Raw genomic sequence first — 18825 nt, 5'->3', positions numbered from 1 at the left:
GGCAGGCAGATTCTTAACCACTGTGCCACCAGGGAAGTCCCAGTATTACTTATTTTTAATGGAGTTAAGGCTATACTTACCTGTCTATCCTTGACTGTGGGGGAGAGAACATCACATGCAACATCCCTCTCCCCTCCACCAGTGGGCTCTATAGTCCACAGAGTATAATAGAGGGATGTTACTGTCGATATAAAACTCTCTTTAGAGTGATACAGCCCCCAAAAGTAAGGGTAGGAAAGACTTTCATAGGAAAGACTGCCGTTCTCCCCAGCCATTGGAGAATGGCTTCAGCAAGAATTAATGTCTTTGCTTGGGCTTCTCAGCCCAAGCACATTTTGATCACATTCATCATCTATCACTTTTTCAACCCACAGAGTAATGGTCTTTCTTGCCAACGCTTGCCTCTGTTTTGAATTTGTATAAAGCGTCAAAGCACTTGCCGGCGGGAAGCTTTGGCAAGGATGCCTGCCAGGTGCCGTTAGAGTTTTTCAGGCCCTTCCTGTGCTTTGGTCCACTCCTGGTGTGCGTTCTTTTTCATCCCCTCACCTCCTGCTGCCACTGCTCATATAAATAGGTCTTAGAAGCCGCACAGGTTGTCACTGAGTTGGATTATTTTCGCCGTATTGATATCTGGCTTCCATGTCATGGCCCCTGCAGTTCTTAATGACGGTTTAAGATGAGAAAAATGTTGCCTTGTGGTTTGGTGCAAATGCACGCTCAGAAGAGCTGGTGGTTAGCTGGCGTGCTGCTTGGCGCCCGGTTGCCCGCCTGTTGGCCTCACTCTCTGTCTTTTGGATCCCTGCTCTGGGGCTTGAGATGTGATTTCCTCTAATCCTCCCTTTCCTTTCCTGCTAAGTCTAACTGAGCCCCAAATCCTGTGGGTTGAGCTGATGTCCCTGCATTCCACTGCACGTCTTTGCCGTCTTTCCTTGGGACTCTAGAAATACTCGTCTACTCAGTCCCCCTGCCTCTAACCCTGCTCCGGCATCGTCCTGTAGACACACATGAACGTTCCCACGTCACCGTCCGGCTTAAAGACTTCCCCAGTGCCTGCGGGATAAAGTTCAAAGTCCCCACTCTGATATTCAAGGTACTTAAATTTTTGATCTAGGTGTTCCTCTTCAGCTGTTTGTCCCCAGTCCCTCCACACTTCATGTGAAAGACACTTTGCTTCTCACCATCACCAGGACGTGTCAGGACAGCTTACTCCAGTGTGCCTTTGCATACCTCCTTTTCTAAAACTGTTCTTTTTCTTAAACTATCATTCCTTCACTTAACCTTTTGGAAAATGTCTGTTTGCCATTGATATATGTTACGTTTTTATAAAATTTTCCTGACCATGAGCAGGCAGAGTGGGGGTCCTTCTGTGGGTTCCCCTGTACGTTCTTTGTATGTCTAATAAAGCACTTAGCAGACTGTAAACCTTTATACCAACACCTCCAATGTTTTGGGTGCTGTGTGAAGCACCCACTGGGATCAGAGATGGACAGAGAACACAGTCCTCGTGTTTTATCAGCCTGGTAAAAGCTCATCAGGCAGAGATAATACCAGACGGAAACTCAGATCTACATTAAGGACTGATGAATCCCGGAAATAAAGCCAGCAGGTTAGGTATGAGAATTTTTATCCTCGCTTTTTGATTTCTTTAAAAGACTACTGACTGTCTAAGAAAGAAATAATAGCATTTAATTTTGTAGTGCATGTCATATAAAGAAGTAGAATATGTAAAAAAAAAAGTCACAAATGGAAAAAGAGGGAGAAATGGACATTTTTATATGCAAAATGTTATATTATTTGAAGTTAGAATGTGATGTTAGAGACCCATGTTGTAAAGCCTTGAGCAATGACTTAAGGTATGGATAGTATACCAGGAGAGCTAAAACAGAACACTAAAAAATAACCCCCCAAAGGGGGAAAGAGGTGGCAAGAAAGGAGGAGAAAAGAACATATAGTTAAATAGAAACAAATAGCAGTGTGGTAGATTTAAACCCACCGTACCAAGAATTACATTAAATGTAACTGAACTAAATGCTACATTTAAAATCTTTGCCCCCCGGAGTTACAGAGATACTCTGCCACTTTTTCTTTGAGGAGGTTTATAGTTAAAGTTTTTCCCAGAATCTGTCTCAAATGAAGTTTTGTGCATGATGTGACATATGGATGAAAGACTTAAATAGTTGGGGAGAGATACCATGTTTATTGATTGGAAGTGTCAGTTACTGCTAGGACACCAGTTTCCCCAAATTTGATTATAAGTTCAATGCAATCCCAATTAAAATCCCAACAGGACTTTTTTTTGGGGGGGTGGAAGTTGACAAGCTGTTTTTAAAATTATTTCACAGTGGAACAGATTATTGCCAATGGAATAAGCATATGACTTGACAAAAAAACAAAGTTGGAGGACTTAAGCTATACGACTTGAAGACTTAACATAAAGTTACAGTAATCAAGAGAGAATGCTATTGTTGTAAAGATAATCAACGGACCATAATAGATGGTCCAGAAATAGACTCACTCATGTATGATCGATTGATCATGTGACCAGCAAGGTATGAAAACAATTTTATGTGGAATGAAAATCTTTCCAACAAATGATGATGGAAGAACTGGATATATATGTGGTGGGGAAAAGCGTGGAAATTGTCATACTGTATAAAAATACAAGAGCCAACTCTCTGTGTTTTCTATAAGAAACTCACATTAAATATGCACAGTTTAAAAGCAAAAAGATGGGGGGGAAAAGGCATGCCATGTTAACAGTAATCATGAGAAAGATGGCATGGATATATTATCAAATAAGTAGACTTTCAGGAGAAAAAGAGAGAGAGGAAGCAGATAATCTGTAATGACGGAAGGGTCACCAAGAGTACCCGACAGTCCTAAATGCAAATGCACTTAGAAACATAACTTCAAAATAAAACCGACATCTGAAGGGAGGGACGGGAACAGATGATTATAGTTGGGTATTTCCGCACTCGTCTCTCAGTTTTTTTTTTTGTTTTTTTTTTGCGGCACGCGGGCCTCTCACTCTTGTGGCCTCTCCCGTTGCGGAGCACAGGCTCCGGCGGCCATGGCTCACGGGCCCAGCCGCTCCGCGGCACGTGGGATCCTCCCTGACCGGGGCACGAACCCGCGTCCCCTGCATCGGCAGGCGGACTCTCAACCACTGCGCCACCAGGGAAGCCCTTGTCTCTCAGTTTTTGATAGAACAAGGAAAATATAGAAAGAAACGGAAAGATATAGAAAGCTTGCACAGGACTAGTAAACAACTCCAGCTAACTGATATCATAGAACACTAAATGTTTATGCTAGAGGTTGAATGGCTTAAAATCAGTGGTATAAGTGTCTGTGTAAGATAAAGAAGAGCAAAATGTACCCAGAATAAACTGAAGTAAAAGAAAATAAATAATAAAGAGTGAAGAGTGAAAATAAATAATAAAGAGTGAAGTAAAAGAAAATAATAATAGTGGATAGGAATGAAATAGAAAATGAAAAAATAATATGTAAACTAAATGGAACCCAAAATCGATTCTTTGAAAAGATTAATGAAATTAGTAAACTATAGCCAGGATGGTCAGAATTTTAAAAAAGAGAGTGAACATACAAATTACTAATAATGAGAATGAAAGAGGGGGGCATGGCTAAATTCTGCAGACATTAAAAGAATAATAAGAGTGTACTGTGAGAAATCATATTCCAATGAATTTGACAACTTAAATGAAATGGAAAAAAGTTTGAAAGACATGAATTACTAAAGTTGGTACAAGAGAAAATAGAATCCCTGAGGTAGTCATCTCAGTTGAAGAGTTTAATTTTTAGTTTTAATTAGTTAATTAGTTTTAATTCTTAATTAAAAGTTTTTCATGAAGCAAAGTTTTCTCAGATGGAGTGAGAAACTACTAACCGTAAAATAAAAAGTTGATAAGAGGGTTTTTATCAAAATTAAAAACTTCAGCTCATCGAAAAGCAAGCTCCATTGGGAGAAGATATTTACGATGTGCTTATGCAACAAAGGTCTGTATCCAACATATACCAGGGAGTCCTAAGAATAAATACCCAGGAGACCAAAAGTGGGTGGGATTTAAACTCCAGAGAGCCCTTTGAAGTCAGCATTGCTGTATGGAGATGTTAAATAACTCACCCTGGTTGCACATTAATGAGAAAGAGAGATTCGATTTGCATTCTGGCCTTCTTGGCACCAAAACCCATGCTTCCTGCCACACATACGCTGAACTGGCATTCCAGAGACCTGGGTTTCCCTTGGCCCCCTGGTCTTTGCAAGCATCTCTGTATCTCTCGCAGCTTCAGCCCTCCTGTCCCTCCCTGGAGTGATCACTGGCTCTGCTCACCTCATAGGGCGTAAGAGAATCAAATTAAACAGTAGAGGGCCCAGTGTTTTCTCAAAGCCAAAGCACAATATAGATGGGAGGTGGAATTCTCATTGCTTTTTTTTTTTTTAACCATTCTCCTTCCTTCAGGGGTGTACCTAGCTTTCAGCTGACTTTTATTTAGGAGATCAATTACCATTAAAATTCACTTTTCACACCAAGCTGCCTGGTAATGTTGTTAGGGACCAGATTGAAATGGATTGGGCCACGCCGCCCTGTCTGAGTGCCTGGCCTCCCTCACCTCAGGAGCAACTTCTTTCTAGGCTGCTAGGGTAAGTGGTCCGATCTTATACATAGCTACTCTGAGCTCTGTGGAAAATACACTCCCCTGAGCAGGGCGTAAGGTGTGGGAGTTGTCACATTCTGAATAAACATCATACAACCGGACACGCCGTGGCGCTTCTCCCCAGACATTTAGAAGAAAAATTCCGTTTCCCCCCGTGGAGTAGGACCGCTCCACGCCGTAGGGAGCCTCTGCTCACAGACATGTAATAAACGCAGTTTCAATGTCGGATTTCATCACGGTTGATCCTTTTTACGTTGCTGTGTTGATTTAAATTGGTTTTAAATTTAACAACAATTTAGAATTTTAACGAGCACAGGTTTCAGAGCCCAGTGTACCTGTCCTGTATCCAATTTCAGATTTTGATCCTCCCACTTTTTTGCCCTGTGGTCTTGAGTAAGTCGTTCCTGTTTCTTTAAGCATCATTTTTCTTCATCTTGAAATGGAGAGAACACTGATCTTGCAGGGCTGCAGTAAGGTTTAAAGAATGCAATACACAGAGCGTCTAATACAGTGCCTGACACAGGTAGAAAACTGAGAAACGGCGGTTGTCAAGGGCAAGGTCAGGGACTCCCCCTCTTCCGTGTGGAAGTGGCACAGGGACAGCCCAGCTGGGGACTCACGTCTGGGTGGCTGGTACGAAGACCAGGGCTGTGTTACTCAGAGGGAAGCCCTCGCCCGCCCAGCAGCTTCACCCTCTCCAGAGCCCTCACTGAGGCTGGACTGTGAGGGGCACCCTGGGGAGGACAGAGGAGGGGATGCGGACGAGACCTGCTTCTGTGATGGGAGGGGGCTGGGTCTGCCCCAGGGCTCCCATCTCTCTCTAACCCATTCATCGAATCTCTGGTGGAAGGAGCTTAATGACTTAATGCATTTGCTTCATCCCTTCCTGCTCCTGTTGGCTTGTGTTCCCTGAAATGATGAGCACGCTTTTCATCGTCTTTCCAAGTGTTAACATAGTGTAGATCTGCACAGGCAGGAGCTGGGACCCCACCTCCCATGGCAGGAGCAGCTGGACATGTCATTTAGGTTGACACAGCAGTTAGCACCCTCTGGTCCCCAGTGTCACCAGTTAGGAGCCGCCCAGGCGGTGAATCACCTCCCATTTTTCTGTCTTCACTCACACGGCTGTACCTTGAAGGGACCTATTTTATGTCTCAACCATACATATTATTAAAGTATTACAATCAATAATTTTAAGTGATCTGTATTTTATTTTGAACTATTACATTATTGAATGTTATGTGTTAATGTTCATTTAAGAATGCTATCAATATTCATTATTTAAAGACAGATTTAAAGATTGTCCTACTTAACAAGTAATATACACTAATTATGTTAAGAAGTATGATTTATAAATACCAATTAAAAAGGCCCATGCCATACTTGATTTAGGGATTGACATCGTATGTTAAAAGGTAGATTGTCTATCATCAACAATTGGCCAGAGTTTTTTGTGACCTTCCATTTAGAATTTTTGCATTTGGCATTTTCAAAGTTTTAATCATTATAGAGTTAATTGCAAACGATGCTACATTGAACCATGATTTCAAGTTATTTTTAAGTACTTTTCCGTCCGTTTTGAATTGGGCTTGTCTTCATTCCCAGAAAATGAAAAGCCAAATACGACATAGTTGTCATTTTATGTTACCTTTTTAACCTTGGATTTTGAGGCACAGGTGTCTTGGTGTTCATTTTTGTGCCCCTTTTAACATGTGGTCTTCGTGGTTCTTTTCTCGTACCTGTGGTCCATTATGAGTGCAAAATAGACAGTATAACAGAGAGTAAATGATGTGTTCGTCGAGACCACGGTGGCGCTGAGCGCTGCGCCCTGGTGAGGTGACGCGGTGCTGTGGCTGAGCCGGGAGCGTGTTGACCTCACCTCCACCACCCCCGGGCACTCTCGCTGCATGTACATGCAAGCTGTGTGGAAACATTGTTTGCATACCACACAATTCACCCACTTAAGCTGTATAATTTAGTGTTTTTAGTATAGTCACAGAGTTGTTCAACCATCGCCACCATCTAATTTTAGAACTTTTCATTCTCCCGGTCGAAGCCCTGTACCCATTAGCAGTCCCCGCTCCGCCTCCCCTACACGGCCACGAATCTACTTTCTGTCTCTAGATTTGCCTGTTCTAGATATTTCACGTAAGTGGAATCATACAAAATGCGACTGGCTTCTTTCACTTAACGTAATGTTGTCAGTGTTCACCCACAAGGAAGTATCAGTATGGCATTTCTTTTTATGCTGAATAATATTTCACTGTGTGGGTATGCTACATTTTGTTTATCCATTCATTAGTTGATGGGTTGATTCCACTTTTTGGCTGTTGGGAATAATGCTGTTATGAACGTTCACATACCAGTTTTTGTGTGGGCCAGCGTTCATTTCTCTTGGGTATATACCTAGGAGTGGAATTATCAGATCATGTGTAACCGTTTAACCATTTAAAGGAGCTGCCTGACCATCTTCCAGCTCGGCTGCACCATCTTACGTTCCCACCCAAACCTTCAAGCAGCGCTTGAAGGTTCCAATTCTGCACATCCTTGCCGTTGCTTGTTATCCTGTATGTCTTTAGGATTCTAGCCATTCCAACTTGTTTCATCTAAAGGGAACATTTTAAAACATTATTTTAAAACTTACTCATTAAAAAATCAGAAACAGAGGCCCTTCCTGCCTTCATTATGTGCAGCCCCCCAAGACCCGTCAGAGGCCAGGGTGTGTGTCAGCCGTCCACAGGGCACTGTACCCACATTTCAGTCGGTCACCAGATCTGTCCTTTCCACCTCAGTAACTCTGCATTGACTCAGGCGTGTCACCTTTGTCCCTTGGGCCAGCCTCTCCCTCCCTTTCTTGGACAGTTGCTATAGCCTTTCGAAGTCTCTTGCTTTCGTTTTCTCTTTCCAGTTCTTTCCCCAAATAGCTGCTGAAGTGTTTGTTCTAAAACACAAGCATGAGTTTGTCCCTCCTTTAGGGTCCTTCCACGAGTCGCTGTCGTCTGTAAGTCATGTTTTGGTTCCAGAGCTCGGCACACAAGGCTTTGCACAATCTGACCCAGCCTGTCTGCCTTGCCTTTTCTTGTCCCCGCCCCACGCGCCTCCTCACTCCGAGGAGACTCCTGCAAGCTCCCCGCACAGTCCGTGCTGCTCCAGCCCTGTCTGCTCCGTGCTCTGCTCTGTCCGCCTGCAGGCCTGCTCTCAAGCCTTTGGTCCCTCAGCGAATGCAGGAGCCGCTTCCTTCCAGAAGCCTCCCCTGCTTGTCTCCTGTGTCTCTGTGCCACCGCCACCCACTTGTCTTTCTCACCAGTAAGACTCAGCTTCTTCCAACCCCAGGCCCGGAGGACACCAGAGCCCTGGGTGTGACACCTCCGAGGCGCTGATCCGTTGTCCCCTGCAGAGCCAGGGGATCTGTTTCAGGTGGTCCTCACATCACACTTTGGGAAACCCAGTTCTAATGGACAGTAAATCTACTGTCAGAGTCTTCAGTAAGATTTAGAAGCTCCGTAACCTGTGTGGCAGAGGTGAAGACGAGATAATATCACCCGAAGAACATTCTGATTGTTTGTTCCATTATTTTTTTGTCATTTTAGATTGAATAAGCTCCCTGGCTTTCTTAAGACTTACAAGAAAGCTCTCCATCCTGAAACTGACTACTAATTTTTCAGGAAAGAAGGCTGATTGATAACAGGCAGGCTTATGGAACTTTAAAAGACCACATGGGTTTGGCCAAAGATGTATGTGGCCATCACTACCGGTCTGGCTGTGTCTTCACTCACTTTACCGCGCCCCTAGGATGGATGGAACGGTGATGTTTGGACCCTGCAGGGGCTGAGAGAATTCGGCCAGACTCGGGGAGAAAGAGCCCCACTTAACTTTCTGGGCATGGTGCCATGGTTTTTAGACAGACTCAGACCTTGGCGTGGGAATTCCTCATAGTCACTTTTAGCTGAGTCAGTGTTGAGTAATTAGCTGGGATTGCTTTGTTGGCGGGCTGTGTGCTTTCCCTTTTGCCGCTCCACTGACTGCAACCAAGCTAATAATAATCGCCACCCCTCAGATTTATGTAATATTCCGCTTGTAGTTTTACGAAGCACTTGCACTTTTTTTTCCCATTGGAGCCTCCTAATAATTCCATGACATAGGCATTCTTGTCCTCGTTGGGGAAACTGAGACTCAGAGAAATGAAATGACTTACTTATTATAAGTAAGAGATATTATATACCCATTAAGATGTTATATACCCATTAAGCAAAACTGGTGTTCTGATAAGCCATCTTCAGGCTTGGAATCGTTTCCCTTGTACCAGAGCCTTATTCGCTCAGGCTGCTTTCAGGTGGCTTCTTTCCTCTTGCTTCTGAAAGTTTAGTTTGCTTAGGATGTTTCTGGGCCTAGATTTTTAAAAATTTATACTGCTTGGGGTTTGCTGAGCTTCCTGAATCTGTAAGTTTACGTTATTTGCCAAATTTGGGGAATTTTCAGCCATTATTTCTTCAACAGCTGTGTGTGTGTTTTATTTTGTGTCTCAAACTCCTATGACATGACTTTCAGAGCCTTTCTTGTCTCAGAAGATTGTTTTTATCCCGTTTTTTTCTCTCAGCTGTTTCCATTGGATAAATTATTAATCTGTCTTCAAATATATTAGTTTAATTCCTGTGTGGTTCAAAAAAATACTTGTGTGATTTTTACTCTTTTAAAGTTGCTAGAGGTTTTTATCATGGCCTAGAAATGGTTTATTTTGGTAGATGTTGCATATAACTCGAGAAGTATGGATATCCTACTTTTGGGGGAGGTGGAATGTTCACTAAGCATCAGTTGGGTCCAGTTGGTCAATGGTATTGTTTGTTTTCTATCCTTTCTCATTTTATGTCTACTCGTTCCCTCAATTACTCAGATAATTCACTACCTGGTGGATTCTTCAGTTTTTTCTTTTCTAAAGTGTCTCTTTGCTTCCTCTTTATATCTTCTATTTCTTTGCTGAGATTTTATCTTTTCATCTGTTTCAAGTGTGTTTGCCCTTACTTTGCGGAACGTATTTAAAGTCTTTTTCTGTTAAGACTTTCATCTTGAGGTTGTTGTCTGTTGATTTTACTTCCCTTTGCAAGTTGGCTTTTTCCTGGGTTCTTCCTATGCTGAGTGGTTATGGACTATATTCTGGACATTTCAACTACAATGCTGTGAGGTGCTGGGGTCTTGTTTGGATCCTGCGGAGAATGCTGATATTTCTGTTCTGGTGGGTGGTCCACACCATGGTCCCGTAGTGCCTTGTGTGGGCTGTGCTGCACTTCTGGTTTTAGAGTCTGTGGTTCTCCTTGGATCAGTCCTGTGTGCCGCCCAGTGTTCTTCTTTGGAGCTCAGTTACCGAAGCCCGTGGTTTACTGCTCAGGATCCATCCCCTCGTGCTTGCTCCACAGTGAGCCCAGGTCAGGTACCACTTTAGCAAATGGCGCTCTTCATCTCTCTCCTTTCCATAGTCGCCTCCCTTCGCTGTCTGCCCACAACAAAGCCAAGGTTTGAGTTCTTCCTCTGTGTGTCTCCGTGTGGGACTAATTGGTCAGAGGACAGAGAGGGAAATAAAGTGATGGGGACTGGCCCTGTGCTTATGGGACCTCAGTCCCTTGGGTCAGAGAGATGGTTTCCTGGCCTCGGAGTTGTATGTGCTGTGCAGCCGTGACCCATCGTGGCACTGTCACATAGCAGTGCTGCCCAGGGGCTGGGCTGGGAGAAACGGAGGAGAAAAAAGAAAAAAAGAAAAAGCCCACAGGACCCCCCAACACACCTTCATGGTGCCCTCTCCCACGCCTTGGACCTGGCACAGAGGCAGCTCGCGGAGCTCTGCCTGTCTGTACCTGATGGGTGCCTCTGAGCCGCCTTTTAGCACAGGTAGGACTGAGGGAAATGGAAACTCGCTCTGAAGTTCAGAGAAACTTCGGTTTCAGATCTCCTCCCCAAATCCACCTTCTATAGTTTACTCTTCGAATCTTCCAATAGCTGCTCCATGCATTATGTGTATGACTTATAGTTGGGTTCAGTAGGGGAGACGCAGTGGATTATTTGTACTTACGGCATCTTTTCCAGAATAGGAACTCGTCATTTTTTTAAAAACATGAACCAATTCATGTCGCTCATCTGCTTAAGACTCTAAAGATAGCTTCCCATCATACTTAGAATAAAATCCAAACTTTCTGTCACGACCTTTCCTCTGTCATTAATTTCATACCACTCTCCTCCTGGCTCATTCTGTCCCTTGATGACACCATGCCTTAAGATTTGGCCTTAACTGCTTTCTCTGGAAAGCGGTCCGCCAAGACCTTCACATGATTGCCTTCTTGTTGTGTGGGTCTGAAATGAAATGCTGTTTCATCAGAGAGGCCCTCCTTTGCCGTCACATCTGAAGTCAGTTTTTAATCTCTGTTTATGATTTCAGGAGATGCACTTAATTAAAAAAAAAAATTTGTTAGCCACGCGTCTTGTTCTCTGCCTCAAGTCCTAGCCCGCGTTTTACACCAGCCATCTCTGTGGCAGCCCGATTTATGCAGGGGTAACTTGACAGCACCTCACCTCAGCTGTGCTGCGTAGCTCTCGAGTTCTGGAATGTCTGAAAGCCTTCTCCGGGGCCGCAGCACAGGTGCACTTGCCGCACAGTGTGGGGAGTTGGGGAATTGCCCCCTTTCGGGGGGAGCTTGACCAGGGAGGGCGGGGGCTGGTGGAGAAGTAATCCCCTCTCCTCTGCCTGAGGTGCACACTTCAAGGCACAGTCCGTGACTCTTCAGAGGGACCAGCAGGGTGAGCGCCAGCGGTCCACATGGTAGCCAGCTCAGTAAGGCACCGTGGTACTGCGTTCTCGCCGCACCCCGTGCCCCCGCCCTGCTCCCCTCAGCATCCCCTTCCCAAACACCTGCTCCACTCCAGCCCTCTTCTCAGGCTCTGCTTTCCCGGGGGAACCCCGGCTAAGACAACATTCTAAGTGACTTTAAAAATACCTCTTATAAAACATGTCTTACATCTTATAAGCAGCATATAAAGAAAAGTCAAGGGGATGCTAATCTATCCAACCACACAGATTTGTCAAATTTTTACATTTTGCTGTTTTTGCATCTATTTTTCTAATTTAAAGAAAGAAAAATGAAACTGTTAAAACTCTGTGTGCTCCCCTGTGACCCTATTCTCGTCCTCTCTCACCAGGAGTGACTACTACCCTACAGTTGATTATTATAAGCAATATAGAGTATTTTTAAATATTTTAAACTTGATATAAATATGTAACTATCTCCTGCAACTTGCTATTCTCTCAACCTTATTAACATGAGACTTAACCTGTGCTGAGGTTGGTAGTTCTTAATTCATCTTCGCTTATATCTAGGTTTCCAGTGTATGACGGTTACAGATTTATTTGTCTGCTCTCCAGTTGCCTGCGCTTCGTTAAAAGCAGTTCTTTGATTTTATAAATGAGGCTGCAACGCACATTTTAGGAAGCATCCTTGTGCTGAACTCTGAGAGTTGGTCCAAGATACATGCCTACAGGTTGAGTCATTAGATCAAAGGGTTCTCATCTACCACTTGGCCAGGTTGTGCCAACCCGCCCTGTGAAGGAGTTGTACCAGTTTACACCCTTAGCAGCACTGAATGAGGATTCCCATGATTCTTGCTCATCTACATCTTGGCCAACACTTGGTCTTAGAGCACATTTTAAACATTTCCAATAGGTTGGGTGGGAAGTCATACCTGAGGGTTTTCTCTCCATTTCTCTGACTACTAGTTGTATTGAGACTCTGTTCCTATATATTGGCCATTGGATTTCCTCTGCTTTAAATGGTCCAGTCTTGTTCTTTGCTCAATTTTCCATTGGATCATTTCTTTCTTATTGATTTAAAGGAGTTCTTTATTAATTCAGAATTCTAATCCTTTGTCAGGTTTATGTGTTGCAAACACCTTTTCACAGCTAGCTTTTCTTTGCTTTGACTTTGATGTTTTTCCTTGTACAAAAGTGCTTCATTTCAGTGCAGCCAAACATTTCAGTCTTTTCCGCTATATATTTTTCCAGCTTGATTGAGGTAAAATTGTATATATTTAAGGTGTACAGTGTGATATATACATTGTGAAATGGTTAACACAGTCATGTCACATTTCATTTCATTTCACATTTCAAGCTCATTAATGTATCTGTAACCTGTCCTAGTTACCTTGTGAGTGCATAGTGAGAACACTTAAGATCTAATCTCTTTGCAAATTTTAAGTATACAATGCAGTATTCTTAACTACAGTCACCATGCTGAATATTAAATCTCCAGGATTTACTCATCCTGCGTAACTGAAACTTTGTATCCTTTGACCAACCTCTCCCCCTTTCCCCCACCCCTCTACCTCTGCTTAACCACCATTCTGCGCTCTGCTGTTATGAGTTCAACTAATTGAGATTGTACGTGTAAGTGAGATCATGCAATATTTGTCTTTCCGTGTCTGGCTCATTTCACTTAGCATAATGTTCTCTGGGTTCATCCATGTCAGAAATGGTGGGATTTTTCTTTTTTCTCATGGCTGAATAATATTATGGTGTGTGTGTGTGTGTGTGTGTGTGTGTGTGTGTGTGAAAGGGGAAGAGAGAGAGAAGGAGAGAGAGAGAGAGAGAGAGAGAGAGAGAGAGAGACGAGTTTTTTTATTCACTCATCTGTCAATGGACACTTAGGTTTTCCCATATTTTGGCTATTATGAATAATGCTGCAGTGAATATGGGAGTGCACTTACCTCTTTGAGATACTTATTTCATTTCCTTTGGATATATACCCGGAAGTGAGATTGCCGGATCCTAGGGTAGTTCTATTACTAATTTTTTGAGGAAGGTATACACTGTTCTGTAATGGCTGCACCTATTTACATTCCCACAGGCGCACGAGAGTTCCCTTTTCTCCACATCCTCACCAACACTTATTGGTCTCTTTAATAGCCATTCTAACAGGTGTGAGGTGATATCTTATTGTGGTTTTGGTTTGTATTTCCACGATGATTAGTGATGTTAAGCACCTTTTCATATAGCTGTTGGCCATCTGCACGTCTTCTCTTGAGAAATGTCTATTCAGGTCTTTTGCCAACTTTTTTTTTTTTTTTTTTTTTTTTTTTTGCGGTACGCGGGCCTCTCACTGTTGTGGCCTCTCCCGTTGCGGAGCACAGGCTCTGGACGTGCAGGCTCAGCGGCCATGGCTCACGGGCCCAGCCGCTCCGTGGCATGCGAGATCCTCCTGGACCGGGGCACGCACCCATGTCCCCTGCATCGGCAGGCGGACTCTCAACCACTGCGCCACCAGGGAAGCCCTTGCCAACTTTTTAATTGGATGATGATGATGATTGCTATTGCTATTGAGTTGTTTGTGTTTCTTATGTATTTTGGGTATTAACCCCTTTTGAGACCTACTGTATCCAAATATTTTTTCTCATTTTGTAAGTTGCCTTTTCACTCTGTTGATTGTTTCCTTTGCTGTGCAGAAGCTTTTAGTTTGCTACAACCCCCCTTAATCTGTTTTTGCTTTTGTTGCCGGTGCTTTTGGGGTTATTTCCAAAAAGTCATTGCCCAGACCTATGCCAAGAAGGTTTTCCCCTGTTTTCTTCTAGTCGTTTTACAGTTTCAGATCCTACATTTAAGTCTTTAATCCATTTTGAGTTGATTTTTGTATATGGTGTGCGGTAAGGGTCCAGTTTCATTCCTCTCCATGTGACTATCCATTTTATCCAACATCATTTATTGAGGAGACTGTCCTTTTCTCATTGTGCATTCTGGTGCCCTGGTTGAAGATCTCTTTATATTTTGTATGTCTTGTAACTCATTTGAGAAATCTTTCTCTCTTTCAGGTCAGAAGTTGTTCACCTGTATTTTCTTCTACAGGATTTTAAATATTGCTTTTTACATTTATCTATTCAGTCTGTTTGGAACTTATTTTTGTTTATGGTGTGTTGTAGGGATATCATTTTCTTTCTATCTGCATAACCATTTGTCCAGCACTGTTTATTGAACCTCCTTCTTAATAACCAACACTGCTACTTTGGTCATATATCCATTACCTTATTATATTCATGGATCTGCTTCTGGGCTGTTTTTTCCTTCATTGATGTGTTTATCATTGCCCCACTGTCTTCATTTTTACAGTTTTATGACAACTCTTGATATCTAGCTGGCCAAGTCTCTTCCAAAAATTTGCCTCGTTGTTGTTTTGCATGTTCTTGGCCCTTTGATCTTAGATATAAATTTTAGAATCAGTGTATCAAGTTTGACCAACACCAGAACAATGTTGGGATTTTTTATTGAGTTGCATTAAATTTATATACATTTGGAAAGAAGTGAGTTATTTAAAAATACTGAGTTTTTCTATCCTTGAACATAATACATCTCTGCATTTATTCATCCCCTTTAATATCATTTCATAAAACTTTAGAATTTTTTTCATAAACATCCTGCGTGTATTTGGTTAGATTTTTTCTAGGTACATTACTATTGTAAATATATTTTCTTAAAAATTATATTTTGTGCTTGTTTTTAGTTGATATATAGGAATTGATTTTGTGTGTGGATGTGTGTCTTAACCCTGTATTTAGCAACCTTTCTGAACCTATTTTTCCTCATTTTACCAAATATGACTAATTTTTTTTCACTTTCAATTCCTCTTATCTTTCCTAGCCCTGTCCCCTCATAAGAGTGTGAGTTCTGTGAAAGCAGAGATCCTGCTTCTCCTGTTCACTTCCATATCCCAAGTGCTTAGAATAGTACCTGCCACATAACAGGTACTCAGTAGATATTTATATTTGTTACATGAATTAATAAATTAATTGTCCTAATTCTAGATAGGAAATAGTGCATACTAACTATATAGACGTGGCTTCACACGCACTGTTCGCTGTGCCTGGGCTGTGCCTCTCCTTTCCACCTGGCGGCCTCATCTCCTCCCTCCAACTTTACTCCAGATTCTTTCCTGCTGCTGGGCACTCCCCCCACCCCGCCGCTCCCACCCCCTGACCAGGCAGATGGATCTGAAGCCTTACTCTGATCTCGGTTCTTCTAGGAAGCTTTCCTGGGCTTCCCTGTACTTCAGAAAGATGGATCCAGAAAAACCAAAAAAACCAAAAATAATACCAAAAAGCAAATGAGAATTAAAAGTAAATTATATGCTCAAACACAGATTAAAACTTAACAGAATCATCCAAAGAGGTATGGAAAGATAACAGAGTAAATGACACGATGGTGGGCACACAGTGCTACTGCAGTTTGGGAAAGGGAATTAATTTATGAATAATAGATAGAAAGCAAAGATCCACCAGCATCTCATCCTGCCAGCAATTAGGAGGAACAGAAACACTGGATCAAGCGCCCCCATACTCAGACAGTGAGTCAGAAAAAACAGAGGACAAAAAAGTATTACATTCCGACGTTGTTCATTCCTGTGCAGTTTTCTAACAACTATATTCCGTGGGTGAAAACACCATGTATTTGAATCTTTTCTCTCCTGCTTTTAAATATCACTTCAATTTTCTGCCTCTGATAAATGTTTTATGAATTTCCTTTTCTGATGAGAGGTTTTGCTGTGATTAAAGATTTCATCAGGTTATGACAAAGGCAGAATAGATCTTCATTCTCGAAAGCTCATTTTCCTGTGAGCTGAGTGAAGAGGCCTCTCGGAGGCAGCTGTCAGAGCTAATGAATGTTTTTCCAAGTGCTGAACCTCTGGGGAGGACACCCCGACCCACAGAACCCAGAATCAGCTCAAGACGTGGCGTGCGACGTCTCGTAGTGCGTAGCGGGACGATCAGGCGGGTACTTTTATCATCTCCCTTGAGAGTAAGTGCACGTGTGTGTTTTGAAAATCTGGTATCTCACAGATGCCCAGTGGCCTTAGGATGCTGTCAGTCTTTGTGTATGTGAGCGCGTGTGTGTGCGTGTGTGAACCCCTGGACACGTCACTGCGCCCTCTCCACCTCGGTTCCCTTCTCTGGAAAGAACAGGGGACGCAGTTTGGGTTGGAATATGTGTCTTCATCTGCTGTGAGCGCTACAGGATTTCTAGCTCGATGTCTTGACTCTCGGTCATCACCAGCACTTTTCGTCATCTCCTGAGCCTCCCTCTCCTCTCCTCTCCTCTCCTCTCCATCAGTGGATCTCAGGAGGACAACCTTGCAGGGCTTTTGTATGAAATAAGCAATGCAGGCAGCCGGCACGTGTGGGTGTGAGTCCTGTCTCCCCTTTGCTTAACAACCAGCGAAATCTTCCCTTGTCACACTTTGGGAAACACACCTGAGAATTCAGATGCCCTATGGAAGGTCATGTTTTGAAGAAATGCTCAGCTGAAAGAGACCAGAGCACAGATCCTTTTCTGAGGCTTTTTTTTTTTTCTTCTCTGAAAATCTCCTTACCCTGTTCCTCCAGGAAGGAGGATGGCTGCTGCCTCTGTTGCTGTTTGCTCCTGTCTTAGGCCCGGTTGTCCCGTTTTGATGAGCGGACGCTTATCCATCAGCTGTCATGAGCCAGCTGCGACACTTGGTGTTTGAGATGCTGTGTTAGTTTTAGGCAAGCACTGGACCGTAATGGGGACCTGACAAATGGCAGCTAGCACAAACGAAGCGTACGTGGCTGGAATTTTGTTTTTCACATGTAGCTAATGGGTCTGTGCCATCATTTCCCAGGGCCCCACTCTGCCCTCCACAGCCGTGGCGTTCGTCCCCATCGCCCCCTAGAGTCCCTGAGCTTCCTGGCGTCCTGCTCCTCCCCGGGGAGGAAGCAAAGGGAGTCAGGAGGTGGAAGGGTGGCGCCTTCCCCTCTCAAGGACTTGTCTTCTTGTTTGGGATGAAAAGTCTCCAGAAGCCGGTTATTGGCTGGAACTTCGTTCCATGGCGCTCCCCTTGGGGAAGGGGGCGGCGGGAACTTGGTTACTGCAGTTTTACTGTCTGCGGTAGAGAAGGCCAGGGAAAGGAGGTTTCAGGTGTGTGGTGAGTGACCCCAGGTGTCACCCACAGTTCTGGGGGAGTGAGGGGTGGCCCCCATGAGGACTCTCGGTGGACATGTGCACGGACAGCATGGGTACGGCTCTCTGTGGACCCCTGCCCAGCACCTGGCCTGGCACCCGTAGAAATCCAGGGCCATGACGTGGTCACTTATTGAATGACACTGTATGCCGAGTGCTTTCCCACTGGGTCACGCGTCCTAGCGGTCACACGTGTGAGACTTGGAGAACTCAAGTTACCTTCCCAAGGTCACTCAGTGTGTAAAGGGCAGAGCTGGGTTGTAAGCATGTGTCCCAGGACCAAGGAGGACCTCCTGTCCAAACCCATTGTGTAGAATTCACAATTAGTTCAGAATGCATCTTCTTCGTAAGCCTTTGTGTCCCGGGGTACATGACATTTTGATAAATCGTACTTCTCGTGTCCTCCAGTGGTATAAAATCTTCAGGGGTTGGGGGAAGCGGAGTCACCCTCCTCTTTGGCTGCCAGAAGATGCTGAACTTGGTTTTGTCTTTGCACCGCAGTGCCCGGCAGTGCCACCTGCTCCTGGACGTCTTCAACTCCATGGAGCACGAGCTGACAGTCAGCGCCCGGAGCAATGAAGAGCTCGTCCTGCACGCCGGCGAGTGCCAACGGTGAGTGTCGTCACAGCCCCACGTGCTCCCTGGCCCTGCTCTCATCACCCTGCTTGGGAGGTGCTGAAACAGTCCAGCCTCGAGACCTTAGAGGGTGGGCAGTCTGGTCCCCCTTTCAGAGGCATCACAGCCCTTATTCAAGTTCAGTGACAGGATCGGTCGTGGTTGCAAATTGGAGCCAAGTGTAAAGTCAAGGTAGAAATGAATGGTGTCTGTCCAAGGAAGCAGCACCTCAGCTACAGATGCTTTCAGGCACCATGTCTGAGGACGCCCAGACATCTGGGCAAGACCTTTCACTTCTAAATTCTTAGGAAAGCTGTACCTGGGGTCACTGGGTGTTGATCTGAGGGACGCATATCAATGTCAATGGGAAGTTCCTTGGAGAAATTAATGTCACAGGAGACAGGCCAGGCAGAGGTGCCTGGAAGAGGTGCTGTGTCACCCGAGCTCAGCCTTTGGAGGGCAAAGAGAGGTGGCCCCGGTGGGCCCTGGCCAGGGTCAGCCGCAGGACGTGCCCTGGTCCAGCAGAGGCGAGCAGGGAG

General features: G+C 44.2%; 1 protein-coding gene across 3 annotated transcripts in view; it reads left to right on the top strand.

Annotated features, from left to right (window-relative positions):
• The window catches only part of TRAPPC9 (trafficking protein particle complex subunit 9), a 499958-nt gene that overhangs the window by 304259 nt on the left and 176874 nt on the right, over positions 1-18825 (top strand). For all 3 annotated transcript variants that reach the window (XM_033843254.2, XM_033843252.2, XM_033843253.2), the window contains one exon: positions 18173-18283. In XM_033843254.2, the coding sequence (XP_033699145.1) occupies positions 18173-18283 (111 nt within the window). The remainder of the gene's footprint in view (positions 1-18172; positions 18284-18825) is intronic.

This window comes from Tursiops truncatus, chromosome 17 (genome assembly GCF_011762595.2).
Source record: "Tursiops truncatus isolate mTurTru1 chromosome 17, mTurTru1.mat.Y, whole genome shotgun sequence".
NCBI classification, from domain to species: Eukaryota; Metazoa; Chordata; class Mammalia; order Artiodactyla; family Delphinidae; genus Tursiops; species Tursiops truncatus.
The sequence above is the reverse complement of the archived record's forward strand: the minus strand, read 5'-3'. Positions and strand labels throughout refer to the sequence as shown.